Source organism: Sparassis crispa, assembly GCF_003851025.1.
Source record: "Sparassis crispa DNA, contig_000005F, whole genome shotgun sequence".
In the NCBI taxonomy this organism is placed as follows: domain Eukaryota; kingdom Fungi; phylum Basidiomycota; class Agaricomycetes; order Polyporales; family Sparassidaceae; genus Sparassis; species Sparassis crispa.
The window spans coordinates 2044254-2059498 of NW_020939752.1; the positions used below are offsets into that span (position 1 = coordinate 2044254).

General features: G+C 51.2%; 5 protein-coding genes across 5 annotated transcripts; all 5 read left to right on the plus strand.

Annotated features, from left to right (window-relative positions):
- Nucleotides 1-300: 300 nt before the first annotated feature.
- Nucleotides 301-1360, plus strand: SCP_0606860 (hypothetical protein; the record flags this gene model as incomplete). Its single annotated transcript, XM_027759818.1, has 2 exons — nt 301-345; nt 401-1360. 2 exons carry the CDS (start codon nt 301-303, stop codon nt 1358-1360), a joined length of 1005 nt encoding a protein of 334 aa, XP_027615619.1.
- A 2502-nt stretch (nt 1361-3862) lies between these two features.
- SCP_0606870 (Zinc-type alcohol dehydrogenase-like protein) lies at nt 3863-5020 on the plus strand (the record flags this gene model as incomplete). The annotated part of the gene is made up of 3 exons (XM_027759819.1): nt 3863-3986; nt 4041-4775; nt 4833-5020. The coding sequence occupies 3 exons, from the start codon at nt 3863-3865 to the stop codon at nt 5018-5020; spliced, it is 1047 nt and encodes a 348-aa protein (XP_027615620.1).
- A 1218-nt stretch (nt 5021-6238) lies between these two features.
- On the plus strand, nt 6239-7211 carry SCP_0606880 (Short chain dehydrogenase citE; the record flags this gene model as incomplete). The annotated part of the gene is made up of 2 exons (XM_027759820.1): nt 6239-6254; nt 6307-7211. 2 exons carry the CDS (start codon nt 6239-6241, stop codon nt 7209-7211), a joined length of 921 nt encoding a protein of 306 aa, XP_027615621.1.
- Nucleotides 7212-7692: 481 nt separating this feature from the next.
- SCP_0606890 (Short chain dehydrogenase citE) lies at nt 7693-8684 on the plus strand (the record flags this gene model as incomplete). Its single annotated transcript, XM_027759821.1, has 4 exons — nt 7693-7708; nt 7768-8165; nt 8232-8309; nt 8373-8684. 4 exons carry the CDS (start codon nt 7693-7695, stop codon nt 8682-8684), a joined length of 804 nt encoding a protein of 267 aa, XP_027615622.1.
- Nucleotides 8685-10545: 1861 nt separating this feature from the next.
- On the plus strand, nt 10546-14240 carry SCP_0606900 (hypothetical protein; the record flags this gene model as incomplete). Its single annotated transcript, XM_027759822.1, has 4 exons — nt 10546-10717; nt 10791-10841; nt 10895-13254; nt 13311-14240. 4 exons carry the CDS (start codon nt 10546-10548, stop codon nt 14238-14240), a joined length of 3513 nt encoding a protein of 1170 aa, XP_027615623.1.
- Nucleotides 14241-15245: the final 1005 nt, after the last annotated feature.

Consider the following 15245-nt stretch of genomic DNA (forward strand, 5'->3'; position numbering starts at 1 on the left):
GTCCCAGAGTACCCTCTCCCCCCGTCAAAGGCGTATACCTCATCCTCACACACTCCGCTCCGTAGAATCTTTACCCAGATCGGTACTCTGAGTCCCGTAAGGATTGTGCTCGATGATTGGTGTGAACTTGTGACCTCTATGAGACGTACAGTGACCGTGGAGGATGCGCGAATCATGCGGGCCCTCGCAACTCGTCGAGAACCGCTACAACTTCTGCACGTGTCGCCATGTACAGTGCGGCTTTCCTCCGGAGACATACGCCAAGATATAGTGTTTCCCTTCCCGCTTATTGGAACTCGAATGAAAATGGAAGACGCGCTCTTGGAGGGTGTACTCCGCTTCGAGGTATGACACCCTATTTCTCCCCTCGCTGCAGGATTTGAAGCGATAACCTCTTCAGGTCACTGTACTACCATCTGGTCCATTCGATCCTGAGGGTATGAAAGTTACTCAATTTCCAGTCGTACACAACAACGATGACTTCTTACCCTGGAATATCCATCGCCTCGACCTGGCGCTCATGCCTGTGCTCGATCTCACAGACTTGCCATTTGTCAACAGATGGCTCACCACGAATGTCGGCTCGATGTTCTCCACCCGCGATCATGCTCTCTCAAAGAAGATTAACAAAGGCTCTGTGGATTGCATTGAATTAGATGGCTTAACAGAGGTCAAGGGTGTCATACGTCGGATGTTCTTTTGCTCTGCGGGCATCCAAAGCCCCTCGACACGAGTGTTCGCCCTGGAAGACGGGTTCAAACGAACGTTTCATACAGTATTCTTCGTCAACGATATTCGCTTCGATTTGGCTTCTCACACTATGGTCTGCGTCGCATACGTAATGACCATCTCTCCGGCGCTCGCCGGCCTGCCGGGAATGAAGAGACTCTGCGACAAGATCAGACATGACAAGAGTGTAGACAGCACCCCATCATCGGACACTGCTGTGTGGGCTTGGAAGCGCCTCCTCCCAGCACTCGCTGAGAGGTGCCGTTTGTGGCGACACGGAGTGAACTGCGAGTACAAGCGCAAGGGCAGGACCCCACTATCGGAAGAGGCGTTCACAGATCCGCTGTGTTCCTGCGGCAGAGGAAGGGACGTCCAGGGCATGGAACAATTTCCCGAGTGGAAGAGGTTCGCTCCGTACGTCACCAGGATCGCCGTGTCGCCACTGTTCACGGTGTCGTATCTGGAGACTGTCGGTCCCGACATTACTTCCCATAGATGCTGGTTGTGTGGTAAACGAGGGCAACCGAAGCTGAAGGCATGCGGGAGATGCAAGAAAGTCCGGTACTGCTCGGAGATATGTCAGAAGAAGGACTGGAAAATTTCCCACAAATTCCAGTGCCAGGAGGTCTAGGGAAGCGGAAATATGGATATTACGATCCACCTTTCGCTGATCCACATGTTTTCCCACTACTAACCTGTATGTTTAGTTTGTTCAGGTCTGGATATTGAACCACACCACAATGCTGAACAATGTTACTCGCTTGTTGTGGTGCACAAGGTTACCGGTGCGCGTGGTCGAACGTGCTGGGTTGAGCGACTTACAAGTGCGATTGAACCATGCGATACAGGGAGTTTTTCGGTGATCTTCTGAAGAGTAGGATGTGGCCGAAGACAGTTGGACAGAATGACAGGGCGACTAGCTGGGCGCTCAAATCCCGGCATGCATCTAATCGAGCAAGTCTCCGATTTCTATCCTAGCTTTTCTTTCTTGGTTATTGTCGAGTCGCGTCTCTCTTTGGACGGCCTTCTCGATGAGTCGGCGCTGGACGCAAGCATATCTCCCAGGCTGCAGCACCGATTCCTGATCACATTGCACTTCCACAACGTACAGAGTGCCTAGAGCTCTTTGGTATGTCACTGATGAAGCTTGCGATAACTCGGACCATGGACCTGAAATGGTACGTCGGATGTCTTGCTCTGAATGCAGTGGGATTGGTGACCTTATGGAGCCCGCTTTTGAATTTGAAGGAGCCGATGCGGAGAGTGACCTACGGACGGTCCTGGTCAATATTCGTGCGTTTCATCCATTACTAAGTGCGGCTCAGATCGTGAACGTGGCGAACATTATGGCTTACTTACTATGGGTGGGTGTTTCGGCGTATGCCGGCGGCCCTCCAGATGAGCATGCATCACCACCGTTAACTCCGTATGTTACCTCAGTCCAGGTAATTTACTTGGACTATTATGTCTATCGACGAGTTGATTATTCTGCGCATCACGGAGTCGACCAAGGCGGGCTATGGCAGGCTATGGCTCTCGGGGAGTTCTGGCGTTCTCAGTTCGTTCCTGTCACAACCCTGAACGGATAAGCATCACAAAGCTGCCGGAAGCCAAGAAATGGCCCACCGAAGTAGCCGCGCATACTGTTGTTTGACCTGCACGGGAACAGAGTGTACCTCGCTGGCCGCTATATCAACCGTGCGACGTAGAGTCGTAGACGAGACGTCAGAAGAAGCACGGGATCTTGGACGGGCACGAGTTCCAGGTCAGGATGGTTGTATAGGCGAAGATTGCACTAACTTGTTAGTTCAATGAACCACGGTAAGATGGTGCATCATGGATATGGCGCAGGTACCACAATGATTGAATCGAACCGTCCTTCCGCCTTGAGGGGAAAGGTATCTCCTGACGCAGTGAACGCTACCATCTTTGCCCTGACGTGACGCTCGTTCAGCTGACCATGGTATAGGTCAGATATAGCCGAGGGAGTGACTAGCAGTCCCGCAGTAGTCCGGATAGCATGGGAAGATCGCAGACACAAAGAGAGTCAACGTAAGCAGGGATGAGCAGGAGTTATCTCTACTCGCGTGGTACAATCTCTGCGACGTCAGTGCGCTATGGTGTGCTAGTAATGAACTAACGACACTCACCACTGCAGAAGCGTTCGCTGCGTCAATTACCACACTCATCACGGGCAGTCTGAGTAGGGAATGCGTTCCTGCTAGCCATGCATTCATGCCCAAGCGCTGCGTCGAATGCATGTCGTTAGATATGTCTAAGATCGGGAAGATCGGATATAAGAGCATGGCCAGTAGTATTATGTTCATATCAACGATATCGTGATGTCAGCACTGTGTTTGTCCTTTTCGTGATCGTCGTCTCATACGCCACGGCTTGCAGCGGTTGAACAAGGACAGAACCCTGAAAAAACATGACATTGAGCGTTGAACCCTCAGATCGACGTTCGGAAATGCGAAAGTCAACGATAGGGATTTGAAAGGTGCCTGCTTACGCTCTCCACATCCTGGCCTGTCTCGATGTCTACTTACAATACTGTGCTGAGACTGCACAGATCTAATATTAGACTATGACTCTATTTTCTTACTTACCACGGGATCGTCAACATAGTACTGTTACATTACGATCACATGCGTGTGACGATTCGTGTTCCGTGTCCGGCCGTCTAGACCACGTCCCGCACTAACGAACTCCAGAACCGCACCCATCCGCCTTCCCGAAGCCTCGGCATGGCGAGGTCATCGGATGCCCCTGTTGTCGATCGTAGATGTCACACCACATGCTAGCGGCCAGGCATCAATGCCGGCGCGCATTATAAGAACAGCTGACGCTCCTGAACATCAACATTCACCCCGCAGCACCGTCTCTGCACTCGACAACGATGTGAGTTTACGACCCCCGTCGATTCGCCGACATATGTGACCGTTTTGTATGATAGATTGTACACTCGACTAACCGGGTTTGTCATTTGTTAGGTTCAACCTCTCCAGGACCGTTCTTAAATCCTCGTCTTTTACACGCAGAACTTCCACTCAATTCCTGGTGGGTACAACACGCTCATTCCGTGGTAACTGCAGCATTTGACCCTTGCCTACAGTATCTCAACGCCCGCAACATGGCTACCATGAAGGCTCTCGTGTATCGCAACAAGGGGGATTTCGGTTTGGAGCAGAAACCCAAGCCCAAAACCATCGCCTCGGACGACGCCGTCGTTAAACTCGTCAAGACGACCATCTGCGGCATGTCCTTAATTGCTTCCACTCACCTGCTTGCTCACCCGGTTCCGCCACTAGGTACCGACCTGCACATTCTCAAGGGCGATGTCCCCACCGTGCAGCCGGGCCGTATTCTCGGACACGAAGGGCTTGGTGTAGTCGAGTCTGTCGGCTCTGGCGTGACGGCGTACAAGCCCGGCGACCGCGTCATCATATCGTGTGTTACAGCGTGCGGGACGTGCCGCAATTGCCGGCGGGCTATGCCTTCGCACTGCAGCACGGGCGGCTGGATCCTCGGCAACACGATCGACGGCACCCAGGCCGAGTTCGTACGGATTCCGCATGCGAACTCGAGTCTCCATCCTGTGCCCAAGGGCGTCGACGAGGACGCGCTCGTCATGATCAGCGACATCCTCCCCACCGCGCTGGAGTGCGGCACTCTTAACGGCAAGGTCGCCCCCGGTAGTATTGTCGCGATTGTCGGCGCAGGGCCCATTGGTCTTTCCGCGCTTATCACTGCGCAGCTGTACTCACCCTCTAAGGTCATCATGATCGACCTCGACCAGAATCGCCTCGACGTCGCGCTCAAGCTTGGCGCAACGCACGCGGTTGTGTCGGGCCCGGACGCGGTGAAGAATGTGATGGAGATCACGAACGGTGAAGGTGTCGACTCTGCGATTGAGGCTGTCGGTGTTGCGCCGACGTTCGAGCTGTGCCAGGAGATCATAGGTGTTGGAGGCACCATCGCCAATATCGGCGTGCACGGCGGCAAGGCGGATCTCCACTTGGAGAAGCTGTGGGACCGCAACATCGGTCCGTGGTCGTCTGCGCTCTTTGTGAATCGCACTGATCCATTTACTCGTTATGTAGCTATCACCACGCGTCTGGTCGACACCGTGACCTCGCCCATGCTGATCAAGCTCCTCGAATCCGGGAAGCTGGACGGGAAGGTGCTGACCACGCACACGTTCAAGTTTGGCAACATCGACTCGGCTTACTCGTCGTTCGCCGCTGCCGCCACCAACAAAGCGCTGAAAGTCATCATCAACTTTGACTAAACTGTACCGAGGCAAGATCGCCCGCCGCATCCAGTTCGAAAAGCGCTGTACCTTGATATACGCTCCCGGATTGTGTACTTTGTGGTATTTATCTTCACTGTACGATTAGCCAAAATTCCTGGAGGGAACGTTATGAATATCGATGTTGCAGTGTATACCGTGGCGTGTGCTTTTTGACTGGCTGGCAGACGATCGTGGGATGATCCTATTAGAGGTCCAGTCAAGGTTGAGTTTGAAAATGTCAGCTGCTCGATCCCGAGAATTCTAAGTGGTTGTCAGCATCCTGAGATGGAAGGATCCATCCCAGTGCTGGCGCTGTTTCCTTTAATAGTAAGGTGAATGGGCATTCCGTACGCTCTTTGACCATCTCTGACAATACAGTCGTTTGCAGATCCATACATCACTCCCGAACTTGGACCTACATACGCGGTGAGTTAGACGGTGGCTCAAACTTGGCAGGGGCGCCACAGCGGAGAAGGTCGGGGCAACCGTCGGACCTCATTCTTTTGAGCACCCAGCCTGGAAGCTGTACATGCAGATGCTTTCATAGCCCAGCATCGTCAACACCACCCACAGTTTCGATGTGCCAAACTAGGATGTTCACTGCCAACCAGTGCTACGGAAGACGTCTAGTCGTCCCTTCATTTGGTGCCAAACTGCCGCCGCCGATGTTGCTCCCGCCCGACAAGGGGAGGCAAGAAAAGCTTTTCTTTACACAAAGATACCTTCTGATCTTTCATGTGATCCCAGCAGTTGACTGAAGACCACGTCGAAGGTCCATAGTGGTGATGCACAAGCTGTAATCCCTCAGGCCTACAGCATTCTCAGGACTGCTCTGACGTCCCCTTCATGATGGTGATGGTTGCGCTTCTAATTAGTCTGTGTTGGCCTGGGCTACAGTGCACTTGATTCATTTGGACTATCGCCATACTATCGCCTCCAAGGAAGATGTTGAATTCAAGATGGCAGCTATATTCCGCTAGTCACAGGGACTACAGAATACAATATCCTCTTTGACCACATTGGGTTATTGGTTTCTATTTAGGCCGACTTCGCCCCACAAAGCGTGCGATTCCCCCGCGGACGAACGCGTTACATGGATAGAAGTGCGTCACTTGTTATACATATAGAGAGACCCGGGTCTATATATTGGTTTTCCAGCATCTATCGACAGCCTCAACTCGAGCTCGAACAGAGACGACAGGTGCATTATCGAACATGCCTAATTCTACCGGTCTGTCGCCTGTTTTCTATGTCTTGTTCAGGCTATATATCTTAGAAACCAGGACTTGACTTCGTGCCCACGACACACCATGATACGTATCCCGCTATCGACCCTAATAAAGCCGACCTCTCAGGCAAGGTCGTTCTCGTCACAGGTGCATCGAGAGGGATCGGCAGGGCGACTGCGATTGCGTTCACCCAGGCGGGTGCCTCTGGACTAGTGCTCCTCGCCCGTAGCAACATGAGCGCGGTAGAGACGGAGTGTCTGGCCGTGCGGCGTCCCGGACGCCAGATCAAGCTGCTTCTACTCTCAGTCGACATCAGGGACCCAGCACAGGTCATCGAGGCTGCCAGACAGGTGGAGGAGACATTCGGGCGACTGGATGCCATAGTCAACAATGCCGGCTACATGGAGACATCCAAGCCGATGGCGGAGAGTGACCCTTACGACTGGTGGAAAGTCTGGGAGGTCAATATACGTGGGGTGTACAATATGTCACACGCCTTCATCCCCTTGCTCATTGAATGTGGAGGCGACAAGCTCATCGTGAATATGTCAAGCGGAATGGCTCACTTGATATGGGCGGGTAGCTCCGCTTACCAGGTATTGTCCCATCTTCTCTTCCTTTCCATGCATCTAACCCGCACTGGCAAGACAACCAAGTTTGCCCTGCTCCGCATTACCGAGTCGATTATGGCAGACTACGGCACCCAAGGCGTCCTGGCATTTGCATTACATCCTTGCATTACGCCGACCGAGCTGAATGCTAAATGGGCGCCAGAAGTCCGGAAGATGTGCATTGACACTCCCGAGCTCGGCGCTCATACTGTCGTTTGGCTCATGCGCGGGCGGAGAGACTGGTTGGGTGGTCGCTATATTAGTGCCAATTGGGATGTGGACGAGCTGTTGGCAAAGAGGCAGGAGATCGTTGACGGGGATAAGCTGAAGATGAGGATGGTTCTGTGAGCTTTTCGAGTGAGAATATCGGCTGTACGACTTACAGTTATGATAAGCTGCATTTATCCTGATGATTGCGCGAAGTTCCCTGGCAGCCTTCGATATTCTCAGGATTCGTCTGCGATCAGCTTCTGAAGATTGTATATCCGCTTATTTTCCTCTGACTTTTCCCTCAGTCTACTCGATACAGTTTTCTATCCACCCCCAGCATGGAAATATTCAGCTTCGAATGGCCTTCGTCACCTTGGGAAGAGTTTTCGTTACTACCCAGCTTCCTTGCAAGGCCGTGTATAGACAGTCAAAGCTGCTTTCTCTTGTTCTTGATGCGGGCGATAACTCGGTGGATAACGTGGGTTGGTAAGCCTTCTGCATGCGTCACTTCGTTATCGAAGGGGAAACTGCACTCATATATGTCAGGTTCTGTGGACAGACCTGAACCACGACGTCAACTTGAAGAGAACCCTAGACCTGAGTCACGTCGACTCAGACAATGCCAGAATACAGCGGTCAGCCACCTTCACGTCATTGATTATTCTCACTGTATATCTCTGAGAACTATGAATAGTCCCGGACTTGGTCACCACATTACACCATGACACATATCCTGCTATCGATCCTACCACAGCTGACCTCTCAGGCAAGGTCGTCCTTGTCACGGGCGCCTCGAAAGGGATTGGCAAAGCGATTGCAATTGCATTCGCTCAGGCGGGGGTCTCTGGTCTCGTGCTTCTCGCTCGCAGTAGCACAAAGGCTGTTGAGGCTGAGTGTCTGGCGGCGCAGCACCCGGGGGAAATTCTCAAGCTGCTGTCGCTCTCTGTCGACGTTACAGACACAGCGCAGGTGATCGATGCGACAAAGCACGTCAAGGAAACATTTGGGCGATTTAACGTCGAGGTCAACAACGCCGGCTACTTAACACCGCCCAAGCCGATGGCGGAGAGCGACCCGTACGACTTGTGGAAAGTGTGAGAGATCAATATCCGTGGGGTGTATAACGTCACCCATGCGTTCATCCCTTTGCTTATCGAGTGTGGCGGCGACAAGCTCATCGTTAATGTAGCGAGCGATTTGGCTCATGTCATGTGGAGGGGCTTCTCGGCCTATCAGGTATGTATCGTCACTTCTGTGCGGCGCATTATATTGATGGTATAGTGATATGGTATTGGTCAGACGACCAAGTTCGCCCAACTCCGGCTCACAGAAGCGATCATGGCGAATTACGGTGCAGAGGGTGTTTTGGCCTTTGTTTTGCACCCTTGTGCGATGCTGACCGACTTGAACTCCATCCTCCCTGCCGATGTTCAGGAATTCCTGACCGACACCCCCGAACTAGCCGCCCACTTCATTGTGTGGCTCGTACGCAAGCGAAGAGATTGGTTGGGTGGTCGCTATGTCAGCGCCCTCTGGGATGTCGATAAACTGGAAGGAAAAAGGCAGGAGATCATCGAGGGAAACAAGCTTAAGACGAAGCTGGTTCTGTAAGCGGTTTATGCAGTTATAGATGTTCCGATGTAAGATATACGAAGATGCTTTGTTGTAGTGGATAACGATCACACCAAGTAAAATGATTTTTCTGTCCCTTGTGACCGCTCGATTCTCAAGCGGTATATATACTGAGCAACTTGGTGCAATGGCGAGCTCGGAACTGTACCGACACGTGATCGCGATTGCACTGACGCTAAGCGGTCTTGCCATTCTTTATGTTTCGCCATTCGAAGTTGGATTTACACGCTTCGTCTCCCTAGAACTACCGAACATTTGTTTCGTAAGTCGCAAGTGGCATTTCATCTTAGTCACTCCTCTGAATCACCACCGTAACTGGCAGCCACCGTTAATTTCAGTAGTACAGAGTTCTCACCGTCCATGCATGTACTGTCGAAACCACTTCCCCCGGAGCTTATCGACCACACTTTTGCACACATCCGGGACGATGTGGCACCTTTAGCCCGCGTGCTCCCTGGTCTGCAAGTCCTGGCTCTTCTCAGCCCCTCGTACGTGTTCTCGCTCGTATTTCTGGACAGAGTCTACCAATTTCAATCATGCGCAGTGCTCCTAGATGCGTCTCCCGCTATTGGGTACTCCTTACGCTCCCTGATCCTTATCGGACGTGCGCGGTTCTCCACGATTGCGAGGAAGATTACCCCGGCTCTCCACACTATACATCTCTTAGGCACAGAGTGTTCGCCTTTTACACCAATCTGGCTCACTTTAGCTCGATCAAGGAACTCGTCTTTTATGGATGTTCATTTTCCGGGATCCCAGAACTACTCGCTGTGTTGTGTACATTCTCACAACTCACCCGCCTGACTCTGCACAGTGTAACGTGCCCGAGGTTGCTCGGTCAGGTGCGAGAGAAGAAAGAGCGATCGATCGGATTCTGCGAGGATAGGCGTGCAGCGGTCCACCTCAGCTATCTTTGTATCGAGAATATCACTACAGCATTACTGTCTCACATCTGCGAATGGTTACTCCAGACACCGTTGGCCGCATCGCTGTGATCCATAGTATTCGGAAATGGCTGCGAGCAACGTAGCCATATTCTTAACCGCCGAGACGTTCTTGGATAGTCTTTCCGATTCTCTGGAGCATGCGGTGATCGAACTTGGCGCGACAGAAGGTACGATTTCCGAATTATATGCATACCATTTATCGCCAGTCCTCGAATTTCTGAGTTGAGCTGCTTGAAACCAGCCTCGGCTATATACGAATATCGAACCTTTTGGGCATCGTCATCTGTTCGTCTGAAAACCGCTATTATTGATATCGTATGCTCCAGGCACCTCGCCGGCGGCCGTGACTCGATAGTGCGTCCATCAATCTTAAGTCTCAGTGAAGTGCGTCTTTGTTGCGCAAAAATTTGATGGAGAGACGACGCAATAACTATCGCTAATATGCAGTAAGTTTCAAAATTGATGTGGTGCGATGATGATTATTCACTTTCTAGTTTTTATCTGAACCTTCGGTCCCCAGTCTTGATTGTTTAATTCTGATTACGGCGAATTATTCTGACATGAATGTCTGCGAACTCTATGAGTGTATTTCTTGAGTATAATTACAGAGGTTAGCTGTTATGTTGTACTATCGAATTGTGACCTAAGAGGAAAGCTTTACTACCAGATTCCACCCTGATTGATTGGATACACGCGCTCGTCACATAGGCCCATCAAGACACCTTCCCTGCCGTAGATGAGCACTTTCGAAATTTCAGCGTCTATCTCAGCGCCTTCGTTTGTATTTGTACGTCGCGCTTCTTTTCCGACTGCATTACCGGGCACTGCCGACGTACACCTCGTTGAAACTGTCAAGGCAGCCTGCATCTTGTCCACGCAACTCTTCATAAAAGATGGCTCATCTACTTGTCTGGCCCGGAAAATACTACTTATACGCTATCGGCAACACTCCAGCCGTCTGCCTGACCAGAGACCTTGCATCAGAGGAGGACGCGGACATCCTCTTACTCGGTTGTGGCGATCCGAGAAATGTTTTGTATACCATCTTCTGCGAACCTCAAAACAGTGCGTATTTTCTCCTCATCTTTTCCTCCAGAAGCTAATTCTTATGTTATGATCAAAATTGTGACGGCATCAGGTGAACGAAAGCTGGATTTCACGTGTTGTGATTTTGAACCGGCCATTCTAGGTGAGTGTGTGCTTCTCTCTGTGTGCAAGGTTGACGTTTTCAACGTTTCTCAGCGCGCAATGTCATCCTCTTGACCATGCTTGTCGATAAACTTCCAGTCACAACGGTGGTCTGGAATATCTTCTATCACATGTACCTTGACAAGCAGTCGATGACGGTATTAACTGAGCATTGCAAGAAGCTCATCAGCATCTCCGACACCCTTCAGCACTGGAATGACTCTCGGTATGGCACCTTTATCAAAATGTGTACCGAATACACGTTGGCAGAGATCCGACGCCACTGGTCGCTTTTTGCAGATATGCAGAACCTCCCAGGTGCACGTCTGCAAGCCATCCGTGATGCTTTCTCAGAGTTATCCAAATCGGTCTCGCAAAAGAAAGGTACAACACTGACCTCGGCGCGGTCTGCGGGACCTCTTCTAGTGCAGGCTATCCGCACCACTGCGGAGCAGTTCAGACTGTATTGGAGAAACGGTGTAACATTCTCCGATTCTAAGCAGATCACGGCCGCCAAACTCGTGAATCCCACTTTTGTGTATTCCCTTGCAGGCGAAGGGTGTCCCATCCACTACGCAACCGACCCGCTCGTCCCATTTCACATTGGTTCTGTATTTGGAAACGCAAAGGGTTCAGTCACAGTTTCCGATGTCGTGAAAGCCGCGAGATTCGAGTTCAATGACTGGTGTTTGGCATTCCTTAGCGCGATCTCGACCATCGGTACGCATACTGCAATCATTCGCTTCTTTGTGGGTGAGGCTACTGCAGTATGTCGTGTATTGCGGGGCTTCTCTACTACGGGAATACTCAATTCTACAGTGCCTGTTGCCCAATGGAAAACACAGCTGATACAGCTCAACAGGGAGGATTATATGACGGGTGGCGCACCCGCTAGTTTCAACGTCATCGAGACGTCTAACCTAGATGATCATATCGGGCTGTTGAACGTTCTCATTGCTGCAGTTCCCCTATTATCGACATCTACCTATTCGAACGTGATCTACACGGAGTCCCTGTTGTCCCATGAGCAGGACTCAACCAAAGAGTTCTCGGAGCGTTTGTACGCCGATATCGGGACCATGGGCTTTCTCCTTGGTTTATGCCCTGTGGATTATCTCGCAGGATATACTACAAGATCCAACACGCACGAGTTGATGATGTACCAGTTCCTTGGCAAGAAGGATGTCACGCAGTTTCATCAAGTAACCACGTGGAAATCACCCTACTCTGGAGATTCCCTTGCTTTACAGAATGGTGTAGCTTCACGACCTCCCGACTTTGATTCACGACAGCTTGGGACTCTCTTCTACGACATTTACTTTCAGCTTTTTCAGTTGGAAGATGCTTCTCGTCATTTCAACCGCCATAATGGTCCGAACATGATGAAGGCGTTTCGCTCTTCGAATATCCTTCACTACATGCGGGAGAGTTTCGTTCTACTTCTGAAGCTTGTTCGCGACAGATTGCGCATATCCCACGAGCAATGGCTGGAAGTCATGGATCGATTCATCGAGGTCAGAGAAGCAGATACGTCCTTGTCGATGGATTCAGTCAATTTCCAGGATCTCTGTGCACATTTATATCGGCACGGAGTGTATACCATCTTTTTCATTCCAGTCATGCCCCCGGGGCCTCGCATCGGTATCTTCTCAGAGTGGGACACTGTCCCGACCCTCGTTCGCATCATCCTCATTGTCCCGCGAGAGAAGCTGGACGTCTTGGATGAATCAAATGAGCAGGTTGGGACTCCCATTTTGCAATGCGACCTTCGAGGAACTTGGTCGCACAATGTCTACTCCGCAGTCCACGTCGCTTTTGGGAGGGCCACCAAGATGGGTACGAAGGCTCGTCCATGGGTTTCCTTCGAAGAGGATCCAGATGGGAAGAGGGGAACCTCTCCTCTCGTCGCTTCCTTCACTGTGGCTGTGAGGGCTTTGACAGAAATCGAGCCTATGCAGCAGCTCAGTATTGGTCTTTCCGTTAGAAGCACACTCGGCACAGTGATGCTGACAAAGAAATTGGGGCTGACACTGAGTCTCTTCAGTGCACCATTAATGGACGAGTCCCATGTTCTTGTTCTTCCTGAACCGTCGCTGCCGTCTAGAGCGGTACAAGCACCCCTGCCAAGTCCCAGTCAAAGTACTGGCCCCTTGATTGGAGGAGTAGGCGATGTGAGCGTCGAATTAGACGAGCAATGTGAATTGGTTTCTTCCATGACTTGCAAGGTGTCTGTCGAGGACGAGGAAGTGAAGACTCTTTTCGGATCTCAAGGAGCAACACCGGAGATCTCACAGGTGTCACCCTGCGTTATGAGACTCACAGTCGGTCGTCATGTTCAGAATGTGGTTTATCCATTCCCTGTTATAGGCAGCCAGAACAGACTCCGTCTTGCGAGAAAGTCTCTGTATATCGAAGTGAGTTAAGTTCCTTCTATTGTCAACCGGATTCCTGACGTTGTGTATCTGTATAGGTCATTGTCTCCCCGTTTGGGCCGTTCAAGTCTGATGGGATGAAGTTGAACCCATTCCCCGTGGTTCGCTCGGAGAAGACTTTAGCACTATGGAGTATTCATCACGTCAATTTGTCCAGAATGCCTGTCCTGGACATCAAGGCCAGCCAAGTCGCCGAGTGGCTCAACCCGCATATTGGATCTATGATGTCCAAGCGCGAACGCTCCCTTCGTCGGAAGCACAAGGATGATGATGTCTTGACACTCGTCAAGGACACAGTGCACACCATCTTCGTTCATTCTACAGGCCTCCAAGCTGGGCCTGCACGACGTCTTTTTGCGCTCCAAGACGACGCTACTCGGAATTGTGATACGATATTCTTCATCAGCGATATCCGATTCGATTTGCACTCTCATACCGTCGTCTGCGATGGTTACGTTCTGCCACTGACCAAGGAGCTCATAATGAGGACTGAGCGCTCATTTACCAAGCTCATCGCCGAGGGGAACTTGGTAAATGTGGCAGCATTCAAAGGAGAGATGCAGGCGTGGAAACAATTGTTACCCGCCCTCGTCGAGCGGTGCCGGTCTTCTTGGCAACATGGCGATAACTGCGAGTACAAGTCGCAAGGACGGATCCCGCTTACAACCGAGATGGAGGCAGATCCTCTGTGCAGTTGCGGAAGAGGAAAGGACACAGACGGCATGTCGAAGGTTGCCCTATGGAAGAACTTTGCACCGTATGTGACCCGAATAGCGCTGTCGCCGCTGTTTGCGGTGTCATATCTGGAGACCGTTGGTCGTGATCCCGCAGCGCACAAATGTTCTGTGTGCAGAGGGAGGGGTAAACCAAAATTGAGAGCGTGCGGAGGGTGCAAGAAGGTACGATACTGCTCAGAAGCTTGCCAGAAAAAGGATTGGAAGGCCCACAAATTGCGCTGTAAGGCTTAACCAGGCCTTCGTTTGACTCGTACCATCAACCCGAGCCTCCTGTAACACTTACTCGAACTGTACACGGTAGATAGGTCTGAGAGTTTCCATGAATGTTGTCTTTCCTCAAAATTGAAGGAGCATTATATAATGAATGCTCCTTTCACGTTCCTTGTTGCAAGTGAATGTTGACTTGGACATTACAAAGCAAAAGAAGACGCTAATAACCTCAGATGCATCAACAGTCCACATTAACACGTAGTCCAGCCGGTTTGCCAGATGGGCCGAAGGCCAAGAGACATGGAATCCCCTGTCCTCCAGCAGTGAATGATCTCAGTTTCAGACAACAACGAAGACTAGCATAACACCCACACTCAAGTATAACTTCCTGTCTATATCGTGAAGTTCATGCCAATCGACTTGTACAGCAAATGGATAGACAACATTCTCCTTGTAAGCTTCAAAACCAACGCTGATAACAGAGGGAGAGACCAGTGAATACAGCCCCACAGCTCCACAGAAGGCGACGCCGTTGTTCTCGGAAGCACCCAATACGTGGTGCATCCGAAAGAAAAGGCACAGCACTCAACATTCTATGAAGGCACGGGACCGCGATAGTCGACAGGATATGAAGGTTGGACTGAGGGTGATAGTTGCGCGTCACAGCTGAGTACTGAGTACTGAGTGTCGGAGTTCTCCCCACTCAGAGTCCCCAGCAATAGGACGCGACGCTTCGTTACCACAATTTGCGAAATCGTCACCGTCACGGTGTACGACGCTCTACTACGCCCCCAACAGATCATAGCAGACTGAGTATCCACCGGCACACTTTAAATATTCAAACTACGGGGTGTATACGTTCTCATGAACCTATGTTGTCCCACCATATCCTCCGCTCGCTTCTCCTTTTCTTTTAGTCCCATGCGGCACATCAAGTTCGATGTCTTCTCGGGTATGTCAAGGTCGGACACTGCCGAGTAGCTACAGCTCGTGCATACGGCTCGCGTCCTTTCTCTTCTCTAGCAG